General features: G+C 48.1%; 1 protein-coding gene across 7 annotated transcripts in view; it reads left to right on the top strand.

Annotated features, from left to right (window-relative positions):
* Positions 1–6,165, top strand: part of LOC144151343 (dermonecrotic toxin SPH-like) — a 120,590-nt gene extending 114,425 nt beyond the window's left edge. For 2 of the 7 annotated variants that reach the window (XM_077682354.1, XM_077682353.1), the window contains exon 9: positions 5,698–6,165. In XM_077682354.1, the coding sequence (XP_077538480.1) occupies positions 5,698–5,896 (199 nt within the window). In that variant the 3' untranslated portion in view covers positions 5,897–6,165. Of the gene's footprint in view, positions 1–4,900; positions 5,171–5,697 lie in introns of those variants that run through there. The other 5 variants (XM_077682357.1, XM_077682355.1, XM_077682358.1 and 2 more) reach the window with 5 other exon arrangements.
* The last annotated feature ends 17,676 nt before the right edge of the window (positions 6,166–23,841 follow it).

The raw sequence follows: 23,841 nt of genomic DNA, 5'->3' as shown, positions 1-23,841 counted from the left end.
CCAGGACTGCTGTCGGCGACTCCGAGTTCGTTGCAAGGTTTGTCGTCCTCCCCGAGCGCTGCAAGGATTCAATTCGGGGAATGGCCGTAAGTGAGAAGAACGCTGTAATCGTCGTAGGGGAGCGCTCCATTAAGTTCGCCGCGAGCCATCGCCGCCATGAACATGGAGTAGGCGTACGCCGTTGCGTGTTATCGACGATGATGTGAACGTAGCACCCCGGTCCTGCAGGGTAGTTTCTGTGATGTGTGATGTTGGCTGTACCGTCGATGGTATCGCCGAGAGTATGGATCACGACATCGCAGTTGCTCGAGGCGTGCTGCACCTAAACGAGGGCCGTGCGGAATTATAGCTGACAAATTTTGGCAAGGAACGCCGCCACGTCGCTAAGGGTGCCACCGTTGCTTACTTCGAGGAAATCGCGGGCAACGATGGCTGTTTTGTATTAGAAGGCACTGAACACGGCGAAGGCGATCCTGATCCTATCCTTGACATCACTACGAGCTTACCGCACGCGGAGCAACGAGCCCTTCGTGAGTTGCTAATGAGCTTCAAAGACTGTTTTTCGTCATCGTCTGCTCTGCGTCAAACACCACTGACGAAGCATCGCATCATTACTGCGGACGCTGTGAGACCTATTCGCCAAAACCCGCAACGTGTATCTATCTACCAAGGAGCGCGACGCCATCCGAAGCCAAGGAGAACAGATGTTGCGAAACGAAGTCATCCACCCATCTCGGAGTCTCTGGGCGTCCCCCGTGGTTTTGCTAATAAAGAAGGGCCGGACATTGCGATTCTGCATAGATTACAGGAAGCTGAACCAAGTCACAAAAAGGAGGTCTACCCGCTGCTGCGGATCTACGACTCCGTCGACAGGCTTCGTCATGCCCGTTACTTTTTCTCAATGGATTTCAAAGGTGGGTATTGGCAAAACCAGGTTGATGAGCGCTACCGCGCGAAGAACGCCTTCATAACACCAGATGGCCTTTATGAGTTTAATGTTCTCCATTTTGGGCTCTGTTCCGCACCTGCCACATTTCAAAGGATGATGGGCACTGTTTTATCCAACTTGAAGTGGCAGACGTGCTTGGTTTATTTCGACGATGTCATCGTGTTTGCGCCCACATTTGAGGAACATTTGCGACGGCTATATTCCGTTCTTCACGTCATTCGATCGGCCGGTCTCACGCTGAAAGCGGGAAAATGTCATTTTGGATACCAGGAGCTACTTTTCTTGGGCCATGTTGTCAGCCTGCCATGTCTTCAGAGGGCCTGGGAAAGAGCGGACGGCCACGGCCTTCCTGTCCCTACGTGGGAGCAGCCCGCAACTACAACCCCAACGTAGTTCCTTAGGACCACAAATAAAAGTTCTTTGTCGGTCTGACCGAATTCCCGACCCCTGCGGACAAAAAGGCTGTTCGACGATTTCTAGGTCTTTGTTAGTATTGCCGGAGGTTTATAGAAAACTTCTTAAACATCGCGTCCCCGTTAACCTCCCTCACCCGTAATGATGTCACCTTACATTGGACTGGGGAGCACCAGGCTGCTGTCGAAGAACTCCGGATTCGGTTACAAATGCCGCCGGTACTCGCCTACTTTGGCAACGAAGCTGCGAGCAAGGTCCATACAGACGCTAGTAAGGTCGGTCTTTGAGCTGTACTTGTACAGTCGCAAGACGGCGCGGACAGAGTCGTCGCATATGCAAGCCGGACCCTTTCAAGGGCGGAGACCAACTATTCGGCAACATAAAAAGAATGTCTGGCCGTTGTATAGGCGGTCATAAAATTTCCCGCTTACCTCCACGGCCGACCTTTCGAAGTATTAAGCGACCACCACTCCCTGTGTTGGATGGCCAATTTAAAGAACCCCACGGGACGTTTAGCTCGCTGGTGCTTCCGACTTCAGGAGTTCGACCTACCAGTGACGTATAAGTCCGGGTAGCAACACTCTGACGCTGACTGCTTTTCACGAGCTCCAGTCGAGTACGCCGACATGCGACCACCCCTGGAGCGCAGTCGTGTTCGAATTCTTGCGTCGCGTGGGACCGCTGACCTGGCCAAGTACCGCTGATGATGATTGTGTAAGGATGTGGATCATGATCATAGTAGCGCTAAATGCAGCTAGTGCTGCCGCCACTACAATCTAAATAAATTTTAAGCAAATTACTAGCCATGGTTACTCAGTGGTTAAGGCGTAGCTCTGTTGTGAACGAGGTCGTGGGTTCGATTTTCGGCGGCGGCGGCTGCTTTTCTGATGGAGGCGAAAAGCGAAATCTCCCGTGTGTACGAGATTTCGTCGCACGTTAAAGATGACCAGGTGGTCAAAATTTATCCGGAGCCCTCCACTGCGGCGCAGCGCATCGCCTGCGTTGCGCCAGTGCGTTAAACCTTAAAGGGATCCTGCAACACTTACAACCGACTATTTGGAATGCATGTTTGGAGGAACCTCCTCCCGCAAGAATTATTGAAATCCGTTCAGTACCACCGTAGATACGCGCGATGAAAAATCGCGCATAATCGTTTCCTCTCAACTCAGCGTAGACTACGCGGCCAAGGCTGCGCGCTCTCTCCCGGAGAGGGGGGTGCCTCGTGACGTTCTCTTTGGGAGCCTTCGATATGTCATGTGCCGGCAGGTTTTCTTTTTATCTCGGCAACGCGGAGTCGCTCGTTTCCGGTGCGGAAGGAGCGGTGCGGCAATTTAGGCATAGTTGCCTTCATGTGGGTTATCCGATTGTTGTGTTTTCGGATACCTGCTTTCGCTACCGTGCGTTTCGTCGTGCAATGGACCCAGCTCTGCGAGCGCGGCTCGAAGCGGCGAGCGCAGACATGGGTTTCGACCCGTATGCGGACACTCCTCGCCACAAAGTCAGGAAAAGAGCCGGCGGCGGTCGCCCGGAACCACCCCACCAGGCCGACGACGACATGCGGTGGTGCTTCGTTGGCGAAGTGGCACCCACAAACGTAAATGCATCGCCGAGCATCCGACGGCGTTAGTCCGATGAGCTGCAACCAAATTTGCCGCGGCTCTGGTTCTTGGGGCACCAAATGCCTGCTCCGGTCTCTATCGCTGTCTCCACAGCCAACGACGGAACACCGTTTGCGCCTATCCTTGTCACTGCTCATTGCAAGTGCACTCACGGTGTACAGTGTACTCACGGCACACCCGCGAAAACGTTCACAGCGACAGTACGCGCCGTCGACGGAACTCCGTTTGCTCGAAACAGGGCAACTCATACGCTCGCAAGCGCTCGCGCAGACTCGCTGTACGCCATTTTTCGAACCACAATCACTAAGCAGGTTGCCGGAGGTTGCGGCCTAGATGAGTTTAGTGCACAGCGCCACCGACGGCAGCGGATTGCACCGGAAACACGAAGAGAAAAGACCTTTTTTGCCATTTTGACCATTTTAACTGTGACGTCAACAGCACGCCCGGAGTGACGTCCCTTAGGCCATGCCAGAGCTGCATAATGAGGAAAATAGAAAGGAGCGCGGTTGGTTTTTCCGCGTCTTTCACAGCGATTTGCGCGGTTACCGCTACACGTACACGTGTAATATTTGGCTAAGGTATTCCTGGGGGTGTAATCTAAATGTCGCGCAGGTTTACTTGCACTGCTCGAAAAGTGTTGCAGGGTCCCTTTAAAATCATCATCACCAAATTTTAAGCAAAATGAAGAGGGCGACCAGGCACCCTTTGCTCGTATTTAACTGAAATCACCCCGGGCATAATTAACAGTGTTTTAGTTTATACCTGTTTTGACAACCCTTGGTTGAATATAAAATATCCATTAGGGAAATATTTACTAACTTCAATGCGACATGTCAATCTAACGCTAGAAACAGCATAACAGCGCAATACGTGCACACAGAAAATATTCTATAGCATTCAGGTGGTTATCGTATTTTGTGCGCAACAAAATTTCTGGATTGGTCGAGAAGGGGAGCGCCGCGAAATTTAAAATGCCAAGGACCACAAAAATATCGAGGTGTGTGCCATTCGCCTTAACCGGACCGCTGATTAGTCTGATTCAAATTATTGAATACAGCAATCCGGCTAATTCACATTAGGTCACCAAATCCTGTCACTAATCGACCGCAGATTCCCGCTAATCCGCATTATTCGTCTTTAATGCATGCGCCCTTTAATGTTAAGGTTGAGAAAATTCAAGGTCATAGAAAATGCTGTCGCATCTACTTTAAAATCGGAGTTTTGAAGAGGACAAAGTTTCTTTTTAATTTTCACTCTCTTAGAGCAGTAAACAAAACACACTATGGTCCTGTACAACCAAGTCCCGGTCCCGTAGAGAACCACGAGTTTTTGTCTGTGACTGCTGTTTTACATTTGAACGAGAATAAGTGGAAGATATGGATTTCTTGTTGATGTACCAGAGGGCCTTCACAAGGAGCACGGGTGCATTCAAATTACAAACACATTGAAAGCTACACGATAATAAACACCACCTAAGTACTGAGGGAGATTGTAAACTGACAGCATATACGTACAACTTTACAATAAATTGATGATAATAATAAGAAAAGAACTTGATGGGACGTTGAACTGCAGAATATGCGTAATGTTTGGTGATTCTGAAAGGCAAGGGGGAAAAATATCTTAAGACGCGAGGTAGGGCAGTGCAATAAATAAACTAGAAATTATAGCTTTGAAACCCCGGAACCGGGTCGGAGCGGTTTCTGGGATTCGTTGCGCTTCGGGTCCATTTGCAAAATGGCGGAAAAAGTACGGGTTCGGTTCGGTTCAGTTCCCGTTCAGGGCAAAAATTCGGGTTCCGTTCCTGTTTTCGGTTAATATACAGTTAATATATACAGATTATATACAATATAGAGATATACAGTTAATATGAAACTCTTCGCCTGACATGACCATTTTATCTTTGTCCGCCTATTAGTCGCCTCGGCAAGGTAGGATACTTGCGCCGTCAGGAGCGCTTCCGACGGGACCGCCGTGAAGCGCACGTAGGCGGAGGAAGGCGAGGAGGCCGCCGCCGCAGCGATAAGCACGCGCCATGAAGGAAGGCCAGGGCGCAACGTGTGGCGCAAAGACGTGTGTGGTGGAGGAAGACGGACATCCAGATGTGGTCTCTCGTACAGCGGGGAGGCTTAAACAACGCCGTGAATAAAAAAAAGATGATGTATAAACAGCGTATTTGTTGCAAACATGTCTGCATATCATTGCAATACCACACCTACCTCGACAATGGGCCTAGCCAGGGTAGAGAAGTTTAAACTGTCATCTAGGGTTAACCAGAGCTAAACCACAGCAATTTCTTAATGGTAGCTATTAAGGCGCATAGCTCATGTGCGGACAAAATATACGATAGGTTAGCAGAAGTATGTGTTCGGGCCTTTGAGTAACACCTCGCGCCAGTCCAGATGGCATGGCTTCATATTTTATTGGTATTGTTGCGATGAAAATATTCGCACCAAAAGAAATATTTCTTCCCAACCGTACTGAACACAGGTCCCTTTATTTGACAGTCTGAAAAATCGTTTTTCAAAATTGGTAAATTCCGACCTATTGCTTACAACTGGGTTTTTACATGATTTGGGACATTTTTGAACTGAACTGTATGGATTTAAACTTTTGGGGACGAACGTTGTTCATTTATTTTTCAGATACCTTTCGGATGCATTTAGTCAATGCTAACGAGGTTGTATAGAATAAAGAGTTCGTTTCATCTTCCAGGAGAGGCGTCGATGGCATAATTACAAACAGGCCCACGCGTCTGAAGAACATCCTGCAGGAAGAGGAATTCCAGTCCAAACTGCGGGAGGCCACCGCGGCCGACAGCCCGTGGCGTCGCTTCGGAGGCGGGTCACTTTTTCCTAGGATGTCGGTGACGGACATGGATTTCTTGGGCGACGACGACTGGGCCCGGCTGTAAGGGCACGGCTTCTAGGTTCCTCGCTTACAAGCACAATATTTTTGGCCAAGGGCGTGCAAAGAGAAGAAACTCGTGCACGCAATTTACGCAACAATGCCACAATAAAAATTGCATGTATTTTTGTTTTTATGCGGGCTATTTAAAAACTTGGAGTACTTATAAGAATATATTTCTCTTATTAATTTTGATTCCAAAGCCAACCGCAGTTTCGTCAGAGCAAAACACATGCCGATTTTGTTGAAATATATCACTTACATCTGCTGACTGAAAAGCCACTTTTTTATTCGATGAACAACACCGTGGAAAGACTTTTAAATAAAAAAATTCTTAATAAAAGCAAAAGATTTACGAACATGTTTACCCGAAGCAAAAATATTTATTCATAGTACACGTAAACTTATCAGCGCGTTCATGCTTAAGGACAACTCAGCGAGCGTTTTACGAAAGATCAATGCTATGAGAAGACGTTGTTAGCTGTTGTCGGCTGGTTTCGGCAAGCTGAGGGCAAAGTGTTTCTTCCGGGAAGACATTTCTGGGCCTTATCTTCGAGCCCATTCTTTTACCGTGTTTAGCGCCCTCTAAACTCTTGAGAAAATCACTGCCACGGGGGACCAAATTCTCTGAAGGGATGGCCTTCATGTTGAAACGGCCAAGTAATGGCTTGCAAATAAAATCAATCAAAATCAGCTTATTTACCAAAAAGAGCATTGGAGTCCCTCAGACAAAAATCGGTTAGCAAGTGTGTGTATTCCTCTGAGCTGGAGTCCTATGATGGGGTGTTAGACCAGAGAAATCACACGTCGCGTCCCTTTATTCTGTGCGTGGAGTAGTGGTACGTTTTGTGTGATTACTGCGCTCTTCCACCCCTCCACAGGTATTCCGAAGAGGGGAATACATGAATTTGCATGCCACTACTCCGTCGTTTAAAAATGACGGCCGTCGGTATAGAGAGTTTGGCCCCTGGGGGAAACAGTAGTGTTTTAGATCCGACATCATCTAATGTTTCATAGACAACGTTAAGCCGTCTGCTTTAATTATTTTAGGCAATCGGAGTAAATGGTGTAGCCCTTTCCCTCCATTGCTCTATACAATTACGTACGCCACTTTTTAATAAATTTTCTGAAGAACAGGGAACAATTTTTTTTAAAAAGCCGTTAACCTGTCTGTTTCACAATTGGAGTAAATTCTATTTCCATTGTTGTATACATACTGTTGCGGGTCTGGTAGCGTGACCGGTGATGGCGTTCATTAATCCGTAGTTGGGGCAAACATTGGTGCCCAGTGGGGCGCAGAAAGAAACTTTATGTACAGATATTTACATGATGTTTTACTGAGTGGACGAATTTCTGTGCTCCTGAGCACACGAGATTAAATAGCCAGGCTGGGTCCGCCCACTTTCACCCTTTTTTACCGGCTGACGTCAGGATGCACCAATCCGTGGCACTGAAACTGACGTCCACACACTCACAAAGAGAAGGCTCTTTTCCCCTCGCACAGGTCACTCGGTTGGCTTCGGTGGTACAACCTTCTTTAAACAGCGGCGTCTCAGACCCATAACGAAGCGGCCCCACGATGCTCGGCTCGCAGCTCAAGATTGCCGGCGGAAGAGCAAAGCAGCACGCCTTTGTTCATCCCTCCCTGCACGATTCCCGCTCATGGTGACCTGCCTTGCTGGCGGGCGCTTGGGTTACCGTGAAGCCGCAGCAAGCGGCTTGTGTCCAGTAGCTGAATTAGTCACCCCCGCTTCCTCGCCCACAAGGCCTTGTTGCTCCCCGTCGATGAGGGGGGGGGGGGCGGGGGAAGGAACCGGCGAAAACCAGACGACTTGAGGGCTGGGTGATTGAACCCGATAATATTGCAGACGGTCGTCGCAGTGCCAATACGTCGATCGTAACAATACCATTAAGCACCCAAAGTTTCAATAAATGTTATAGAGCAATGAAAACAGGCCACGACTTTTTTCAAGCAGCCGAACTGATTAAACTTTTCCGCCATGGAATGTTTCGAGAAAACAGTTTAGCCAAGCCCACGAGAGAGTTAGCCTCGTGAGGAGTGCCCGGCGTCGTCCAGGTTTGCGCATGGGCCAGCGCCATGTGAAGAGCTCGCAAAAAATACCAAGAAAATACCAAGCGCACGTTAGCGTGCAACGCGTGGGGAGCACCCGGCGTCGTGTAGCTCGATCTTCAAGGTCCGTGCCCAGCGTTCGTGACCTGATCTCTCGCGCGCTGTTCTCCTTGCCAGTTGACGTGGCCTCGCACCCTGAATAGGAAGCATGGACGCCGAGTTCGCGCTACAGGCGCGAGTTCACGACTCCGGTTTCCATGTGTTTTAGCGCGAACTAACGCTGTCTACTCTGGAAGAGATGTGAAAGCCTGTGGACAAAACGACCGGCACCTGCCAGTCACGGAGAACTTTCAGCGACAAGTTCAGAAATCCATGTGAGGGGCAAGAGCCGGGTCTCCGACGGAGGGAGAGGGGCTGCCAGTTCCTGTGTGTCTCCAGCCTTGCACAACAAATAAAGGTGCGGCATTAATTATTGCGAGCTCCTCACCTGACGCAAGCCCACGCGCAAGCCTGAACGACGCCCAGAGCTCCTCACAAGGCGCTCGCTCACGTGCGCTCGGCTTGGCGGAGTTTTCTCGTAACGCTCCACGGCGGAACTAAGAGCGTTACAAATAGGGGAACAGCGTCACACAGACCAAACGCAAGAAGATGAAAGTGACAACCACGAGCGCTGACTATTAACTAACTTTATTTTTCGGTTTTTCGGCTTAACGGCCGAGCGTTAACAGCTTTGCTGTTAAAAATAGTTCATGTCGCTCGAAGATACGCATTCTACCAATGCAGAAGCATCGAGTACTCTTTCGGAGTGGGCATTGTGTGCTTTCGTCGTGTTTTACAGGAACCCTAGCCCCATTCACCTGTAGTCTTCATATAGGACTTCTCTGTGGCCACGTTTGCGCAATTATAACGAGGCTGCTAAGGGAATTAACTGGGGCGCAGTCCTCCATGTGAGAAGCAGTCGTCCATGCTAGCAGTCGGCAAGACAGCCTTTTGAACAGGAACGGGTACTCTGATAGCACCAGTGGTATGCGTGGTATGAACACCAACTCTCCTCGAGCACACCCGTCGAGCACTGCGCCCTCGGTTGTTTTCCGTAGAGGGCCATCGCTCGCAGCCTTGGCCATTGCATAGTTTTGGAGAGTTAAGACAGCGCAGTGGCATGACTATAGCCTTCAGCTCGACAAAACAGTCTGGGATCCCAGGAATAGTGATGGCGTTGTGGAACAGGACAGGGTATACTGAACCGCCTCATCTTTAACCACAGTACCCCGATCTGAGCGGCGTTTGCGGCATTGTTCATGCAGTCAGAAAAACCTCAAGTGGCTCAAGCTAGTTCCATTCACTCACATACTTTCCATCTTCAATATAATCTGGATACCCACGTTGGTGGCCCAGTAGCTAAGGGGTTGTGGTACTGGGCCCAAGATCTTTGGTTCTATACAGGCCGTGGTGGCCGCTTTTCTGGTGGAGGCGAAAAGCACAAACGCCCCTTTGTCGACATTTAGGCGCGCGCTAGCTATCCATAGGTCGTCAAAATTATATATGGAGCCCTCCACTGCGGCGCACTCTCAATGCCCATGTGTATCTTCGCAGTAATGGAGGCTACAAACTTCCCGAATTGCCCCTCCAGGCAGGCTGAAAATAGTTTTGGAACAATATTGGTTCCTTGCCTCACTCCCGTCCTCGAAAGGAGCTGAGATTTTTAAAATATTTCTTGAACATAACAAAACAACAATTTTCTCAACTCTACGGCAGCGCCATCGTGGAACGAGAATTTATATTCCCGTTGACTTGTCCATTCATGGCAGGGGTCTTGCTCACATCCGGATTCAAAGCAATAGGTACTTCTGTGGATTAGCCCCAACCTGATAGGACCGAAATAACTTGCATATTTCAATTAGGCGTGCACCGCAACTAGCTTGCCGTCGGAGCCACGACGGGGGTTGCAGCAGCTGTTTGAAAATAAATTTGTGGTCGTCGTCCGTGACCTATAAGAGTTGCAGACACTTGGCTAACAACGCAGCTCAAAGCGCAATTTTCACACCAACGTGGGATCCTCCTTGTGCTTCGTCGCTCGGCCCGGAGGATCCGGAGGAATACGTATTATTGTCTATGGCAATGTCCCACAGAATGGAAGGGAGTTTCCAGCCAAGGTAGTCCCACATTATTATGTGCTGTATTGTTTATATCCTAATAAAATTGTTTTATGTCTACAAGAAACATTTATGCCGCATCATTGTTATGCTTCTTGTATAAAGAAGGCTAGAAATAAGCCTAGGTCGACTACCATGCTTTGACTTGGAAGTCCGATAGTTCCACGCCTGGTTTTGATTTGTTACGGAAATCCGGCTTCTAAAGAAGCGGCAAAGCTAGCACGAGCCATGCAGATTGGGCCTGTTGTTAAACCTAAATGCGAAGGCTTGCATGCAAATTGGGAGGGATAAAATCAGAGGAATGGGCAGACGTGACACAGAAAGTGCCTTCAGAACGTCCATGCCCGCAAGTAGGTTGTTGCGCAGACGGATTGTACTTATTGGTAACCCCTCGAATCCGATACATAGGACAATTTATTTGAGCTCGAAAGAACGTTTGACCGATTTAATGACGTGTATAACCTGTGATAAGTTCATCTGTGCAAAAACGAAGTCATTCAAAAGCGTAAATAGGAGCAGTAATTTAGATTCAAGAGGTCGGGCTGGAAGCACACACTACAGCAGTCATATCACACACGTAAGTGCGATATAATTTTTAAAGTTCATGCGCAAGCGGTGGCTTATAGTCCCGGTTTTCGAATTACACTGTGCCAATACGACTATTTATAATTCAAAGGTCTCGAGACCCTACATAGTAGTGTCACGTAGCAAAGAACGACGGAAGTTTTTCCCAGGAACAAAGTTAATTGGAGCTAACAATTCTGCTTTATTCAGAACTGTAAGAATACACGAGTGGCGAAGGAGGACTCACGAAAGTGACGTGTGCAGGCCAGTGTCGGCGAGTCGAGGGCAGCGGGATTTGATTACTTTTGTAACAGTCGAACTAGGTCCAGAACATTTTTGATCAAAGTAAATCATTCTGCTCTAGTGTCGACAAACATAACACAGCCGGACGCGGCCAGGCGCTGAAAACAAGACACGTGACTAAACAAAACAGAAGACATGCTTCGTGGCATCAACCCCCTCCTCGTCAATGCGCGCCTCGACCCGATGCTGCAATAAATTGGCAGTCCAAAGAATAGAGAGCTTTAGCGAACCGTTTTCGAGTCTGCTCCGGTACCGACGGCTGGCTCAGTGCAACCCCAGCCTATGGCGTTCGCCGCCAAGGGCGCCACGCATGCGCAATGGCGCTCCCATTTGCTACTGCAGCGGCGCGGTCTATCAGAAATGGTGAGCTAAACCTCGCTATCAAGAAGTTTCTCATCGAGTGAAGTAAGGCTTCAGGCGAACCACACGGACGACTTCGGGCCGCGACGACGTCGTGCCAGGCCGGAGTCACCGCCGGCGTCAACTGGATAGTTTAGTTAACGAACACGTCGTTCAATTTGGTAGGGTGCGAAATACCGTCGTAGATTCTGCTCGCTGAGGCCGCGTCCTCGATTTCAGTCCACACCCACGCAAGATCACCAGGGTGATACACGGCGTCTCGATGTCGAAGGTTGTAGCCTCTGGTGTTTAAGCCTCCGGATGACGAAAATACACTTTTTTCATCACATCACATCACACATCATGTCATGTTGTAAAGATCCGTCAGCCCTACTTGGCTGACTACGTGGCTTTAAAACTTTCTAAGACACACTAAATCGTCAAGCACAGGCTACCACTCAGGGGGATCATTCTCAGCACGAAACACTTCCCGTATATACTGTACGCTTTTAATGAAATTTTTTCCTGACAGGCCGGGCATTTATATCCGCATTCCTCACCGCGATTCTCGTCCTCCATATACTATGAAGGCTGAGGAGCATGATCAAATCGTACGGCACACCGCCCTCATTTTTTTTTCAGGTAGGAACCAAATTCCAAGCGGCGTTATGGGTAAGTCTTTTTTTAACGTACGTTGGAGGACGTCCCAGTGGAACACTGGGTCCGAACAGTCGATGAAGACGTGATTAATAGTTTCCGGTTTTTTGCACAGTCTGCAGTCGGTTGTCCACGGCACAAAAATACCTCTTTCTGCTAAGTATCTACGGGAAGGGTTTCACTGTGTAGTTTAAAAAAAAAGACGTCATTGCAGGCTTCACAGGCATACTTTTAACCCTCCTTAAAACATCAAGCCCTGTGCCCGCACCGTATAACGACCTATACAGTGGCACAAGTACACAAACATCCACTAAATCTTTGTGCAGGCGCTTCCTGGAAACACTACACAGGTAGTCGAAAGAAAACCGTACCTTCAAACATTCAACAGACAGAGCCATTTCTCAAATATCCTTTCACCCCCCTGCACACAATATCACTTACAGAGATAACAAAGTCAGGCAGCACATTTTTGAACCGCACTTGAGCTACGAGCCCACGTGGAAACGGGGAAGACAGGCGCTGCACTCACCAAGCCCATCTGCGGGCGTGCCCCCGGCGTTCTCGCTGAATGCCACGTGATAGCATCGCGCGGCCTCTCGCGCCGCTGGGCACTCCACCTGCGGCACCTGTAGTGGCCATGTGCACACCTTGAGCATGCGCTAGGACTTACACAATGGAAAGAAACCTCACTCTAACGCATGCAATCTCTCTTCCACTACGCCAGTATGCTTGAAGCCTGTGGCCTCCAGTGTTCACCTCGAAAATCCGAGCTCCTTGTCGTCCGCCCTCAAGTCAAACGACGCATCAAGGAAGACACTCAAACACTCCTTGATGACCAGGCCATCACTCAAATCAAGCCCCATCATCAAGATCCTGGGCCTACATTTCCAGTCCAACACCAAGAGTGATGATCCTTGCAGCGCCTCAAAGAGCGCATTGATCAAATCCTACACATTATCAGGCTTATTTGTTGCCACCAAAAAGTGAGGTCTCAAGCAAGCCAATACGCTTCGAGTAATTCAAGCTTTCGTCCTCTAGAGTATCACTTACGTCACCCCTATCTTCTACTCGGCAAGGAGGACATAAAGATGCTCGATATAATGATTATAAACGGGGTTAAGCAGGCCATTGGCCCGCTCATTAGTGCGTCCACGGAGTTGCTGCTTAAGATGGGGCTCCACCACACAGTGGAAGAGCTGATAGAGGGCCATGTTTCTAACAAGAAGCTCCGATTGAGCACAGCTGCAGTGGGTCGTCGCATCCTTCACCAGATTGGCTGGGCAGCAGAAAATGTCACTCCGAGACTGTTGGCGACAGGAACTAAGATTCTCCCCCCTTTACTTAGAAATATAAACCTCTCACACCACGAGGGTTGCCTACAAGCACGGGCTTAAGCGATCAGCACCACCCTCGGCGGGGGTGATGCAGTTATCTACACTGACGCCTCCCAGCATCGAGGGCAGCAGTACGCCATCATCGTGGTTACCACCAGAACCAACTTTTTTGCGTGTGCCTGACTCAAGATCCACGGCATGACTGCAAACGAAGAGGCAGCCATCGCATTGGCTCCCGCTCAACCATGGGTTCGGAAGGTAGTTACCGATTCCCAACAAGCCTAGCAGAACTACCATTTGGGGTGGGTGTCCCAAGCTGCACTGCGTGTGCTAAGAGAACGCTGCCCAACCGGTTCCATTCAGCTGATCTAGACGGATCCTCACGCTTCCATAGAGGGAAACAATACGACCAGAAACAGGCCTCCGCTTTTACCTCCCCCCACCTCCCATGCTATGGAGCTGCACGAGGACATTCACACGCTTGTCACATTCAGGGGCATATCCCAGCATAATCGCCTTCAGAGACATACCACGGAACTACCCTAAGGCTGATACCAATGAACGCGTCTTCACTCAATACACCTGAATGTCTACGACACTGAATATCAATTTTGCTCAGCCGCCACCTAATCCGGGTGTCTGACTTGTGGGATTATAGAGGGGTTAAAGTAGATTGGTTTACTTTTCCCTGCAATAGCAAAACCGGCGACGAGAGAGACTAATCAGACATTGTCTACTCGTTTCGCCCCGCTAGCAAGCTATCTGCCCCCACCCCGCGGCTGCGCGCTGTACCGCGCCAGCCGCGGCGGGCCGTGGCTCGACGGAACAAAGGAAGCGACAAGTGTTTTCGCTCATTGACATTTATTACAGGCTAATAAACATTCAAAGAACATGCAGGCTAGCTGGTTGACGGCGAGGATCTAGTTCCTCGCCCGGGCAATTTAAGGGAATCGAGAGGTTCGACTCACCACGACAACAGTCATCGCCGGGGCGCCGCCTCAGCGCGCTCGCGTTTGCCTCGCTGGAACACCGATGGCAGCCATTTTCGCCCTCCTTTTTGCCCGATCCTCGAAGGAAGGAGGTCGCTAGGCACGTCCTCTCGCCTCGCTTCCCGAGCTCCAACTTCCCCCGCAGCTCGCATCCCGCGTGCGCTCGCCGGCTTAAAGACACCCCTACGGCGAGGAGGTAGATCCCCCTCGCCGACGTCTTGCCGAGCAAGTTCCCGCGAGGAGCAAGCGGTTGGCGAAGCCGAACCAAAGGGAACGCGCTAAGGTCACGTTCCCACAGACTTTAGCCTTGAGCACCATCCTCTCTTCCCGTCAAATACCCAAAAAGAGCAATGTGAGATGCTGCTGTATAGCCCCTCTCTGCCTTCCCAGCTTCAGCTGGTGGACAGAGCACAGGCGGCGCGGAATGCACGCGGGCCCCAGGGAAGAAGGAACCACTCCCCTCACCTGCCCCTTGATCGGTTCATAAATCTGAATAAAAGTATTTCCTTCTCCTCCTCCTTCTCCATCTCTCTCAGATTTTGTCGCCTCTGTCGGCGGCGGCAGAGATGGAAAAGTTGAATCGTGTAACAACGGGTTTGAGCTCCTTTAATTTTATAAAAAAAGAGCCCACTCATGTGCTTCCCCATCACAACCCAACCAAACAGTGTTCATGAATCATGCATTGATTTAACCTTAGCAAACAATGTCTCTTTGAAGTAATAAAGGGTGAGGATAAGTGCATTTCACTTTTTTCTGGTTTCGCTCCTTTTAGAGCCACGTGAGTGGATTTCATTGATGTTGCATGGGTAATCGTTGTAGGTGCCGGTTACAGCTTTGCTTTCCAAGCACATTCACAGGGTGGATGATTGGCGCGCATTTTTTTCGTCACTGTCTTTCTGACTAAAAAATTCTTCATCTGTTTCTATGACCTACCGCATTCCCCCCTTTGCGGTCGAAGGTTTTCTTGAATGCCAGCCCTTATTCTGTCTATATATATATATATATATATATATATATATATATATATATATATATATAGATATATATATATATATATATATATATATATACTGCTTGCAGATAGTTTCTGATAAGGACCCCACTCTCACCGCTTGGTCTGCTTCCGGCAGTTCTGAAAACCTTTCCGTATGCCCCGCAGCGGGTCAACAAACACCTTCTCATCCTATCTCTCCAAAAATTCCCCGAATATCAACCCCCGGCAGACTTCCCTGTGACCTACTTCGCGGCTCAAACTATACAACCTTCGTTGCCCTTCAATATCTCCCCCGACCTAATCCCAAACCAATCCGCTTTCTCAATTTCCCTTCCTTCTTTCTTCTCCCCTCTCACCTGGGGACCTACCCTTATATAAAGCGTGCCAGCCAGGCGAGAGATTGCCCTAACGAAAGCAAGTCTCTTTGCTGAAACGTTGGCAACAATCGTGCTTTTACCTTGTTCAAAGTTTTCTTTTCTTGTGTTCTCTACCATCTTCAAATGTTCAACTGCTCCCTGGATTTCTTGTACGAAGATGACGGAACAAGGTAAGCCCCCTCTCCTCTCTCTGGCACACGTAGCTCTGATCGGTGATAGCCACTTTAAGTACATTCACGACCACTTCCCTTCCGGAAAACATTCACCATACATGAGCTTTCAAAGCGGCGCCATAACCCATGACATCAGAAAACTCATCGACGCCGTCCCACGCAACATCACTCACTTCATTCTTCCCTTTGGCACTAACGACTTAAAGAACAACATAGCTAAAAGCACCATCGAGGCCGTGAAAACTCTTGTTCACAACGTTCAGACCAACAGGCCCAAAGCACAGACAACCCTCACGCAAGACAGGGCCGTCCAGCAAGTGTTGGAGGCTCTCGAGCGTCAGCGGCCGAAAGCACTGTCCCCTCGGGGGCTGGGTACGTGTAGGTAGCCGATGCCGAGGGACCGACTGACACGACGTTTGGCAGCGTCAATTTTGCCGGACAATAAAGATGTTTTATCTCTCTCTCTCTCACTCACAACAGTACTTCCCAGGATCGAAAACAAACACGAGCCAGACATACCCCAGACACACAGACTTCTAGCTCCCTCACAAAGGTCAGCTAAGCTTAACGACTTCCTCATGCACCTTGGACACAACAAAAAAAAAACGTTGACATCATCCACCACGCAAAAATTCACCACGACCCCCTGCAACACCTGGCCAAGGATGGACTACACCCTAACTTTCGAGGCGTCCGACTGATTTCAGAAAACATCAAGCGAAGGCTGAGGAACTCATTTAAGGTGACGCTCCCAACTTCACGCATCAGCCTCCCGTCTCCGGCCAGCACAGAACAACAGAACCAACCCAACACCCCCAACAGTAGCGAAATGTCATGTCCACCTAAGAACAGCACATGTGACGCCAGCACACAAACCGTGGACGTGGCCGCAACACCAGCTCTACAGCACGCAGGCGAACAACAACCCGAACCACTAAAGACATCACGCTCATGGTTCACGCAGCCCCCCACATGCAGTATAACGCAAATAGGCACCCAAACAGGCATCGATGAGGACCTCAACCCAAGCAGCCCCCCTAAACAACTGACTCCAAGCAAAAAAGTGTCCCCTCGGAGGTCTGCTCGAAACAAACACAAATGACTGCCACCGAGTAGACCGGATGCTCCAACCCCTAAATCCCGCTCTTTCCTCAAAGCTCGAAAACTAGCCGGCAAACAAACCAACTACAGATTTCATCTGAAAATGTACTCCTCGTAACTCCAAAGCAAAAAGATCCCAAAAGGCCTCCGCCTAAAAGTTAGTTGTGCCCTTGGTGAGCTCACTCCTGAACTAGCTACCAGGTGGCAAGGTATTCTCTATAATGCTTCGCTTTCCCTCCTAGAAATTCTTAGAGACCACTGTACTAGCCAACTCAGCCTCTTCAACGACCAGATTGAAGCTCTTTCGCTAACTGAGCAGGAGAAAATAGATCTCAATATTCTTATAAATCGTAAGGAAAATGATCTTCATAATAGGCAAGCGGTTAAGTTTCAACGTGACCAGCTTCCCTCGCGAATTACAGCTTGCACTGTAGAAAATCAGCCTCTCAATAGCCCGGACTATTGCAATGTTGCCCCTAGATACAGAGATTTCTTCAGTAGAACCTAATCCCCCATCCAATAATCCTATAGAAAAAACGAGCTCCCTCGCTACCTGCCCCAGCAACGTTATTGACATTTCCAAAACACTAACGGCCGACGAAAAAGGTATCCTAGAACGAGGTCTAACTTTCTGTCCCACAAATAACCGTGTGAATGAATACGAGTTACATAAAGATCTAACTGAATTTGCTCGGAGAATGAGACTAAGCGAGTTTTTTTCTGAAAAGCAGGATCAACCTGACATTAACGAATGCACCCTCCACCCTCCTAGCACTTGGACTCCAGATGTAGATCAATCTCCAGAATTAGATGTGTACTTAAAATCTGTATCAAGAGAAATATTGGCAACAACCAAGCGATCAAACAAGCGCAAGAACCTAACTCCGTCGGAAGAAGTTACCCTGGATAGCCTATCAGCGAGAACCGACATAGTCATAAAGCCAGCCGACAAAGGTGGTAGCGTAGTTGTTTTACCTATGGAACAATACAAAGATGAAGCTTATAGGCAGCTCAATAGCCATTGCCACTACAAGCCCTTAGATAACGATCCGAGCCAGGAATACAGCCTAAAAATCCTTCAGAGCCTCACAGATCTGCGATCTAGACAATTAATAACGACAACTGACTTAAATTTCATGAAACCGAATAACAAGCATGCAGGCCGTTTTTACCCCTCCCAAAAGTTCACAAAGTCGCTGTAGAATTATTGTTCACTGCCGACATTCCTGGCAGACCCATAGTTTCGAATAACAATACCCCAACAGAAGCATTATCTCTGTTTCTGAATCATTACCTATCTGACATTTCGACTCTTCTTCCTTCATTCGTTCAGGACACCCCCCACTTGCTCCGCATAATAGAAGAGATAAATAAGGTTGGGCGCCTACCCAGTGGAACCCTCCTTGTTACTCTCGACATTGCCGCACCCATAGTTTCGAATAACAATACCCCAACAGAAGCATTATCTCCGTTTCTGAATCATTACCTATCTGACATTTCGACTCTTCTTCCTTCATTCGTTCAGGGCACCCCCCACTTCCTCCGCACAATAGAAGAGATAAATAAGGTTGGGCGCCTACCCAGTGGAACCCTCCTTGTTACTCTTGACGTTGCCGCACCCATAGTTTCGAATAACAATACCCCAACAGAAGCATTATCTCCGTTTCTGAATCATTACCTATCTGACATTTCGACTCTTCTTCCTTCATTCGTTCAGGACACCCCCCACTTCCTCCGCATAATAGAAGAGAGAAATAAGGTTGGGCACCTACCCAGTGGAACCCTCCTTGTTACTCTTCACGCTGCCGCACCCACAGTTTCGAATAACAATACCCCAACAGAAACATTGTCTCTGTTTCTGAATCATTACCTATCTGACATTTCGACTCTTCTTCCTTCATTCGTTCAGGACACCCCCCACTTCCTCCGCATAATAGAAGAGAGAAATAAGGTTGGGCACCTACCCAGTGGAACCCTCCTTGTTACTCTTGACGTTGCCGCACCCATAGTTTCGAATAACAATACCCCAACAGAAGCATTATCTCCGTTTCTGAATCATTACCTATCTGACATTTCGACTCTTCTTCCTTCATTCGTTCAGGACACCCCCCACTTCCTCCGCATAATAGAAGAGATAAATAAGGGTGGGCGCCTACCCAGTGGAACCCTCCTTGTTACTCTTGACGTTGCCGCACCCATAGTTTCGAATAACAATACCCCAAAAGAAGCATTATCTCTGTTTCTGAATCATTACCTATCTGACATTTCGACTTTTCTTCCTTCATTCGTTCAGGACACCCCCCACTTCCTCCGCATAATAGAAGAGATAAATAAGGTTGGGCACCTACCCAGTGGAACCCTCCTTGTTACTCTTGACGTTGCCGCACCCATAGTTTCGAATAACAATACCCCAACAGAAGCATTATCTCCGTTTCTGAATCATTACCTATCTGACATTTCGACTCTTCTTCCTTCATTCGTTCAGGGCACCCCCCACTTCCTCCGCATAATAGAAGAGATAAATAAGGTTGGGCGCCTACCCAGTGGAACCCTCCTTGTTACTCTTGACGTTGCCGCACCCATAGTTTCGAATAACAATACCCCAACAGAAGCATTATCTCCGTTTCGGAATCATTACCTATCTGACATTTCGACTTTTCTTCCTTCATTCGTTCAGGACACCCCCCACTTCCTCCGCATAATAGAAGAGATAAATAAGGTTGGGCACCTACCCAGTGGAACCCTCCTTGTTACTCTTGACGTTGCCGCACCCATAGTTTCGAATAACAATACCCCAACAGAAGCATTATCTCCGTTTCTGAATCATTACCTATCTGACATTTCGACTCTTCTTCCTTCATTCGTTCAGGGCACCCCCCACTTCCTCCGCATATTAGAAGAGATAAATAAGGTTGGGCGCCTACCCAGTGGAACCCTCCTTGTTACTCTTGACGTTGCCGCACCAATAGTTTCGAATAACAATACCCCAACAGAAGCATTTTCTCCGTTTCTGAATCATTACCTATCTGACATTTCGACTTTTCTTCCTTCATTCGTTCAGGACACCCCCCACTTCCTCCGCATAATAGAAGAGATAAATAAGGTTGGGCGCCTACCCAGTGGAACCCTCCTTGTTACTCTTGACGTTGCCGCACCCATAGTTTCGAATAACAATACCCCAACAGAAGCATTATCTCCGTTTCTGAATCATTACCTATCTGACATTTCGACTTTTCTTCCTTCATTCGTTCAGGACACCCCCCACTTCCTCCGCATAATAGAAGAGATAAATAAGGTTGGGCACCTACCCAGTGGAACCCTCCTTGTTACTCTTGACGTTGCCGCACCCATAGTTTCGAATAACAATACCCCAACAGAAGCATTATCTCCGTTTCTGAATCATTACCTATCTGACATTTCGACTCTTCTTCCTTCATTCGTTCAGGACACCCCCCACTTCCTCCGCATAATAGAAGAGAGAAATAAGGTTGGGCACCTACCCAGTGGAACCCTCCTTGTTACTCTTGACGTTGCCGCACCCATAGTTTCGAATAACAATACCCCAACAGAAGCATTATCTCCGTTTCTGAATCATTACCTATCTGACATTTCGACTCTTCTTCCTTCATTCGTTCAGGACACCCCCCACTTCCTCCGCATAATAGAAGAGAGAAATAAGGTTGGGCACCTACCCAGTGGAACCCTCCTTGTTACTCTTGATGTTCCCGCACCCATAGTTTCGAATAACAATACCCCAACAGAAGCATTATCTCCGTTTCTGAATCATTACCTATCTGACATTTCGACTCTTCTTCCTTCATTCGTTCAGGGCACCCCCCACTTCCTCCGCATAATAGAAGAGATAAATAAGGGTGGGCGCCTACCCAGTGGAACCCTCCTTGTTACTCTTGACGTTGCCGCACCCATAGTTTCGAATAACAATACCCCAACAGAAGCATTATCTCCGTTTCTGAATCATTACCTATCTGACATTTCGACTCTTCTTCCTTCATTCGTTCAGGGCACCTCCCACTTCCTCCGCATAATAGAAGAGATAAATAAGGTTGGGCGCCTACCCAGTGGAACCCTCCTTGTTACTCTTGACGTTGCCCCACCCATAGTTTCGAATAACAATACCCCAACAGAAGCATTATGTCCATTTCTGAATCATTACCTATCTGACATTTCGACTTTTCTTCCTTCATTCGTTCAGGACACCCCCCACTTCCTCCGCATAATAGAAGAGATAAATAAGGTTGGGCGCCTACCCAGTGGAACCCTCCTTGTTACTCTTGACGTTGCCGCACCCATAGTTTCGAATAACAATACCCCAACAGAAGCATTATCTCCGTTTCTGAATCATTACCTATCTGACATTTCGACTTTTCTTCCTTCATTCGTTCAGGACACCCCCCACTTCCTCCGCATAATAGAAGAGATAAATAAGGTTGGGCACCTACCCAGTGGAACCCTCCTTGTTACTCTTGACGTTGCCGCACCCATAGTTTCGAATAACAATACCCCAACAGAAGCATTATCTCCGTTTCTGAATCATTACCTATGTGACATTTCGACTCTTCTTCCTTCATTCGTTCAGGGCACCCCCCACTTCCTCCGCATAATAGAATAGATAAATAAGGTTGGGCGCCTACCCAGTGGAACCCTCCTTGTTACTCTTGACGTTGCCGCACCCATAGTTTCGAATAACAATACCCCAACAGAAGCATTATCTCCGTTTCTGAATCATTACCTATCTGACATTTCCACTCTTCTTCCTTCATTCGTTCAGGACACCCCCCACTTCCTCCGCATAATAGAAGAGAGAAATAAGGTTGGGCACCTACCCAGTGGAACCCTCCTTGTTACTCTTGATGTTGCCGCACCCATAGTTTCGAATAACAATACCCCAACAGAAGCATTATCTCCGTTTCTGAATCATTACCTATCTGACATTTCGACTCTTCTTCCTTCATTCGTTCAGGGCACCCCCCACTTCCTCCGCATAATAGAAGAGATAAATAAGGGTGGGCGCCTACCCAGTGGAACCCTCCTTGTTACTCTTGACGTTGCCGCACCCATAGTTTCGAATAACAATACCCCAACAGAAGCATTATCTCCGTTTCTGAATCATTACCTATCTGACATTTCGACTCTTCTTCCTTCATTCGTTCAGGGCACCTCCCACTTCCTCCGCATAATAGAAGAGATAAATAAGGTTGGGCGCCTACCCAGTGGAACCCTCCTTGTTACTCTTGACGTTGCCCCACCCATAGTTTCGAATAACAATACCCCAACAGAAGCATTATGTCCATTTCTGAATCATTACCTATCTGACATTTCGACTTTTCTTCCTTCATTCGTTCAGGACACCCCCCACTTCCTCCGCATAATAGAAGAGATAAATAAGGTTAGGCGCCTACCCAGTGGAACCCTCCTTGTTACTCTTGACGTTGCCGCACCCATAGTTTCGAATAACAATACCCCAACAGAAGCATTATCTCCGTTTCTGAATCATTACCTATCTGACATTTCGACTTTTCTTCCTTCATTCGTTCAGGACACCCCCCACTTCCTCCGCATAATAGAAGAGATAAATAAGATTGGGCACCTACCCAGTGGAACCCTCCTTGTTACTCTTGACGTTGCCGCACCCATAGTTTCGAATAACAATACCCCAACAGAAGCATTATCTCCGTTTCTGAATCATTACCTATGTGACATTTCGACTCTTCTTCCTTCATTCGTTCAGGGCACCCCCCACTTCCTCCGCATAATAGAATAGATAAATAAGGTTGGGCGCCTACCCAGTGGAACCCTCCTTGTTACTCTTGACGTTGCCGCACCCATAGTTTCGAATAACAATACCCCAACAGAAGCATTATCTCCGTTTCTGAATCATTACCTATCTGACATTTCGACTCTTCTTCCTTCATTCGCTCAGGGCACCCCCCACTTCCTCCGCATAATAGAAGAGATAAATAAGGGTGGGCGTCTACCCAGTGGAACCCTCCTTGTTACTCTTGACGTTGCCGCACCCATAGTTTCGAATAACAATACCCCAACAGAAGCATTATCTCTGTTTCTGAATCATTACCTATCTGACATTTCGACTTTTCTTCCTTCATTCGTTCAGGACACCCCCCACTTCCTCCGCATAATAGAAGAGATAAATAAGGGTTGGCGCCTACCCAGTGGAACCATCCTTGTTACTCTTGACGTTGCCGCATTGTATACAAACATCCCTTTCGTGGAAGGAATTGAAGCTATTTCAAAAGCTCTATCAGAGAACCCGCACCAACATGCGCCAGAAGTGTACATAACTTTGTTAAAACTAGTTTTAACTCTCAATTATTTTGAATTCGACCCTTCTTACTTTTTGCAGGTTTTTGAAACCAGCATGGGTACTCCATTCGCGCCGACCTATGCCAACATTTTCATGGGGCAACTTGAAGCCACTCTATTATGCTCTTTTCCGCATAAACTTCAGGTTTACCTCCGCTACATAGACGACATCTTCATGATTTGGGAACACGGTCGCGCGACTCTAGAAACGTTTATATCTCATCTCAATTCTTCGCATCCGACTATTAAATTCTCCTGCCAGTATTCTGAAAAAGAAGTGAACTTCCTGGATACTACCGTCATTTTAGACAACGGTAAAATTAAAACCACGCTTTTTAGAAAACCAACTGGCAGGCAGCAGTACCTAGACTATAAAAGCCATCACCCGAGACACTGCAGCAAGTGATCTTTGTAGGACAAGCCACCAGGCTTAGAAGAGTATGCAGTGATGACAGTGACTATGTAGAGCACCTAGATGAACTCAAGTCCACCCTTATTAACAGGAACCACCCCAAAAGCTCGCTCGATCAGGCATACCAACGTGCATCTAATTTC

Source organism: Haemaphysalis longicornis, unplaced genomic scaffold, assembly GCF_048455015.1.
Source record: "Haemaphysalis longicornis isolate Haplotype H1 unplaced genomic scaffold, Haemaphysalis longicornis Haplotype H1 scaffold_9, whole genome shotgun sequence".
In the NCBI taxonomy this organism is placed as follows: Eukaryota; Metazoa; Arthropoda; class Arachnida; order Ixodida; family Ixodidae; genus Haemaphysalis; species Haemaphysalis longicornis.
The sequence above is the reverse complement of the archived record's forward strand: the minus strand, read 5'-3'. Positions and strand labels throughout refer to the sequence as shown.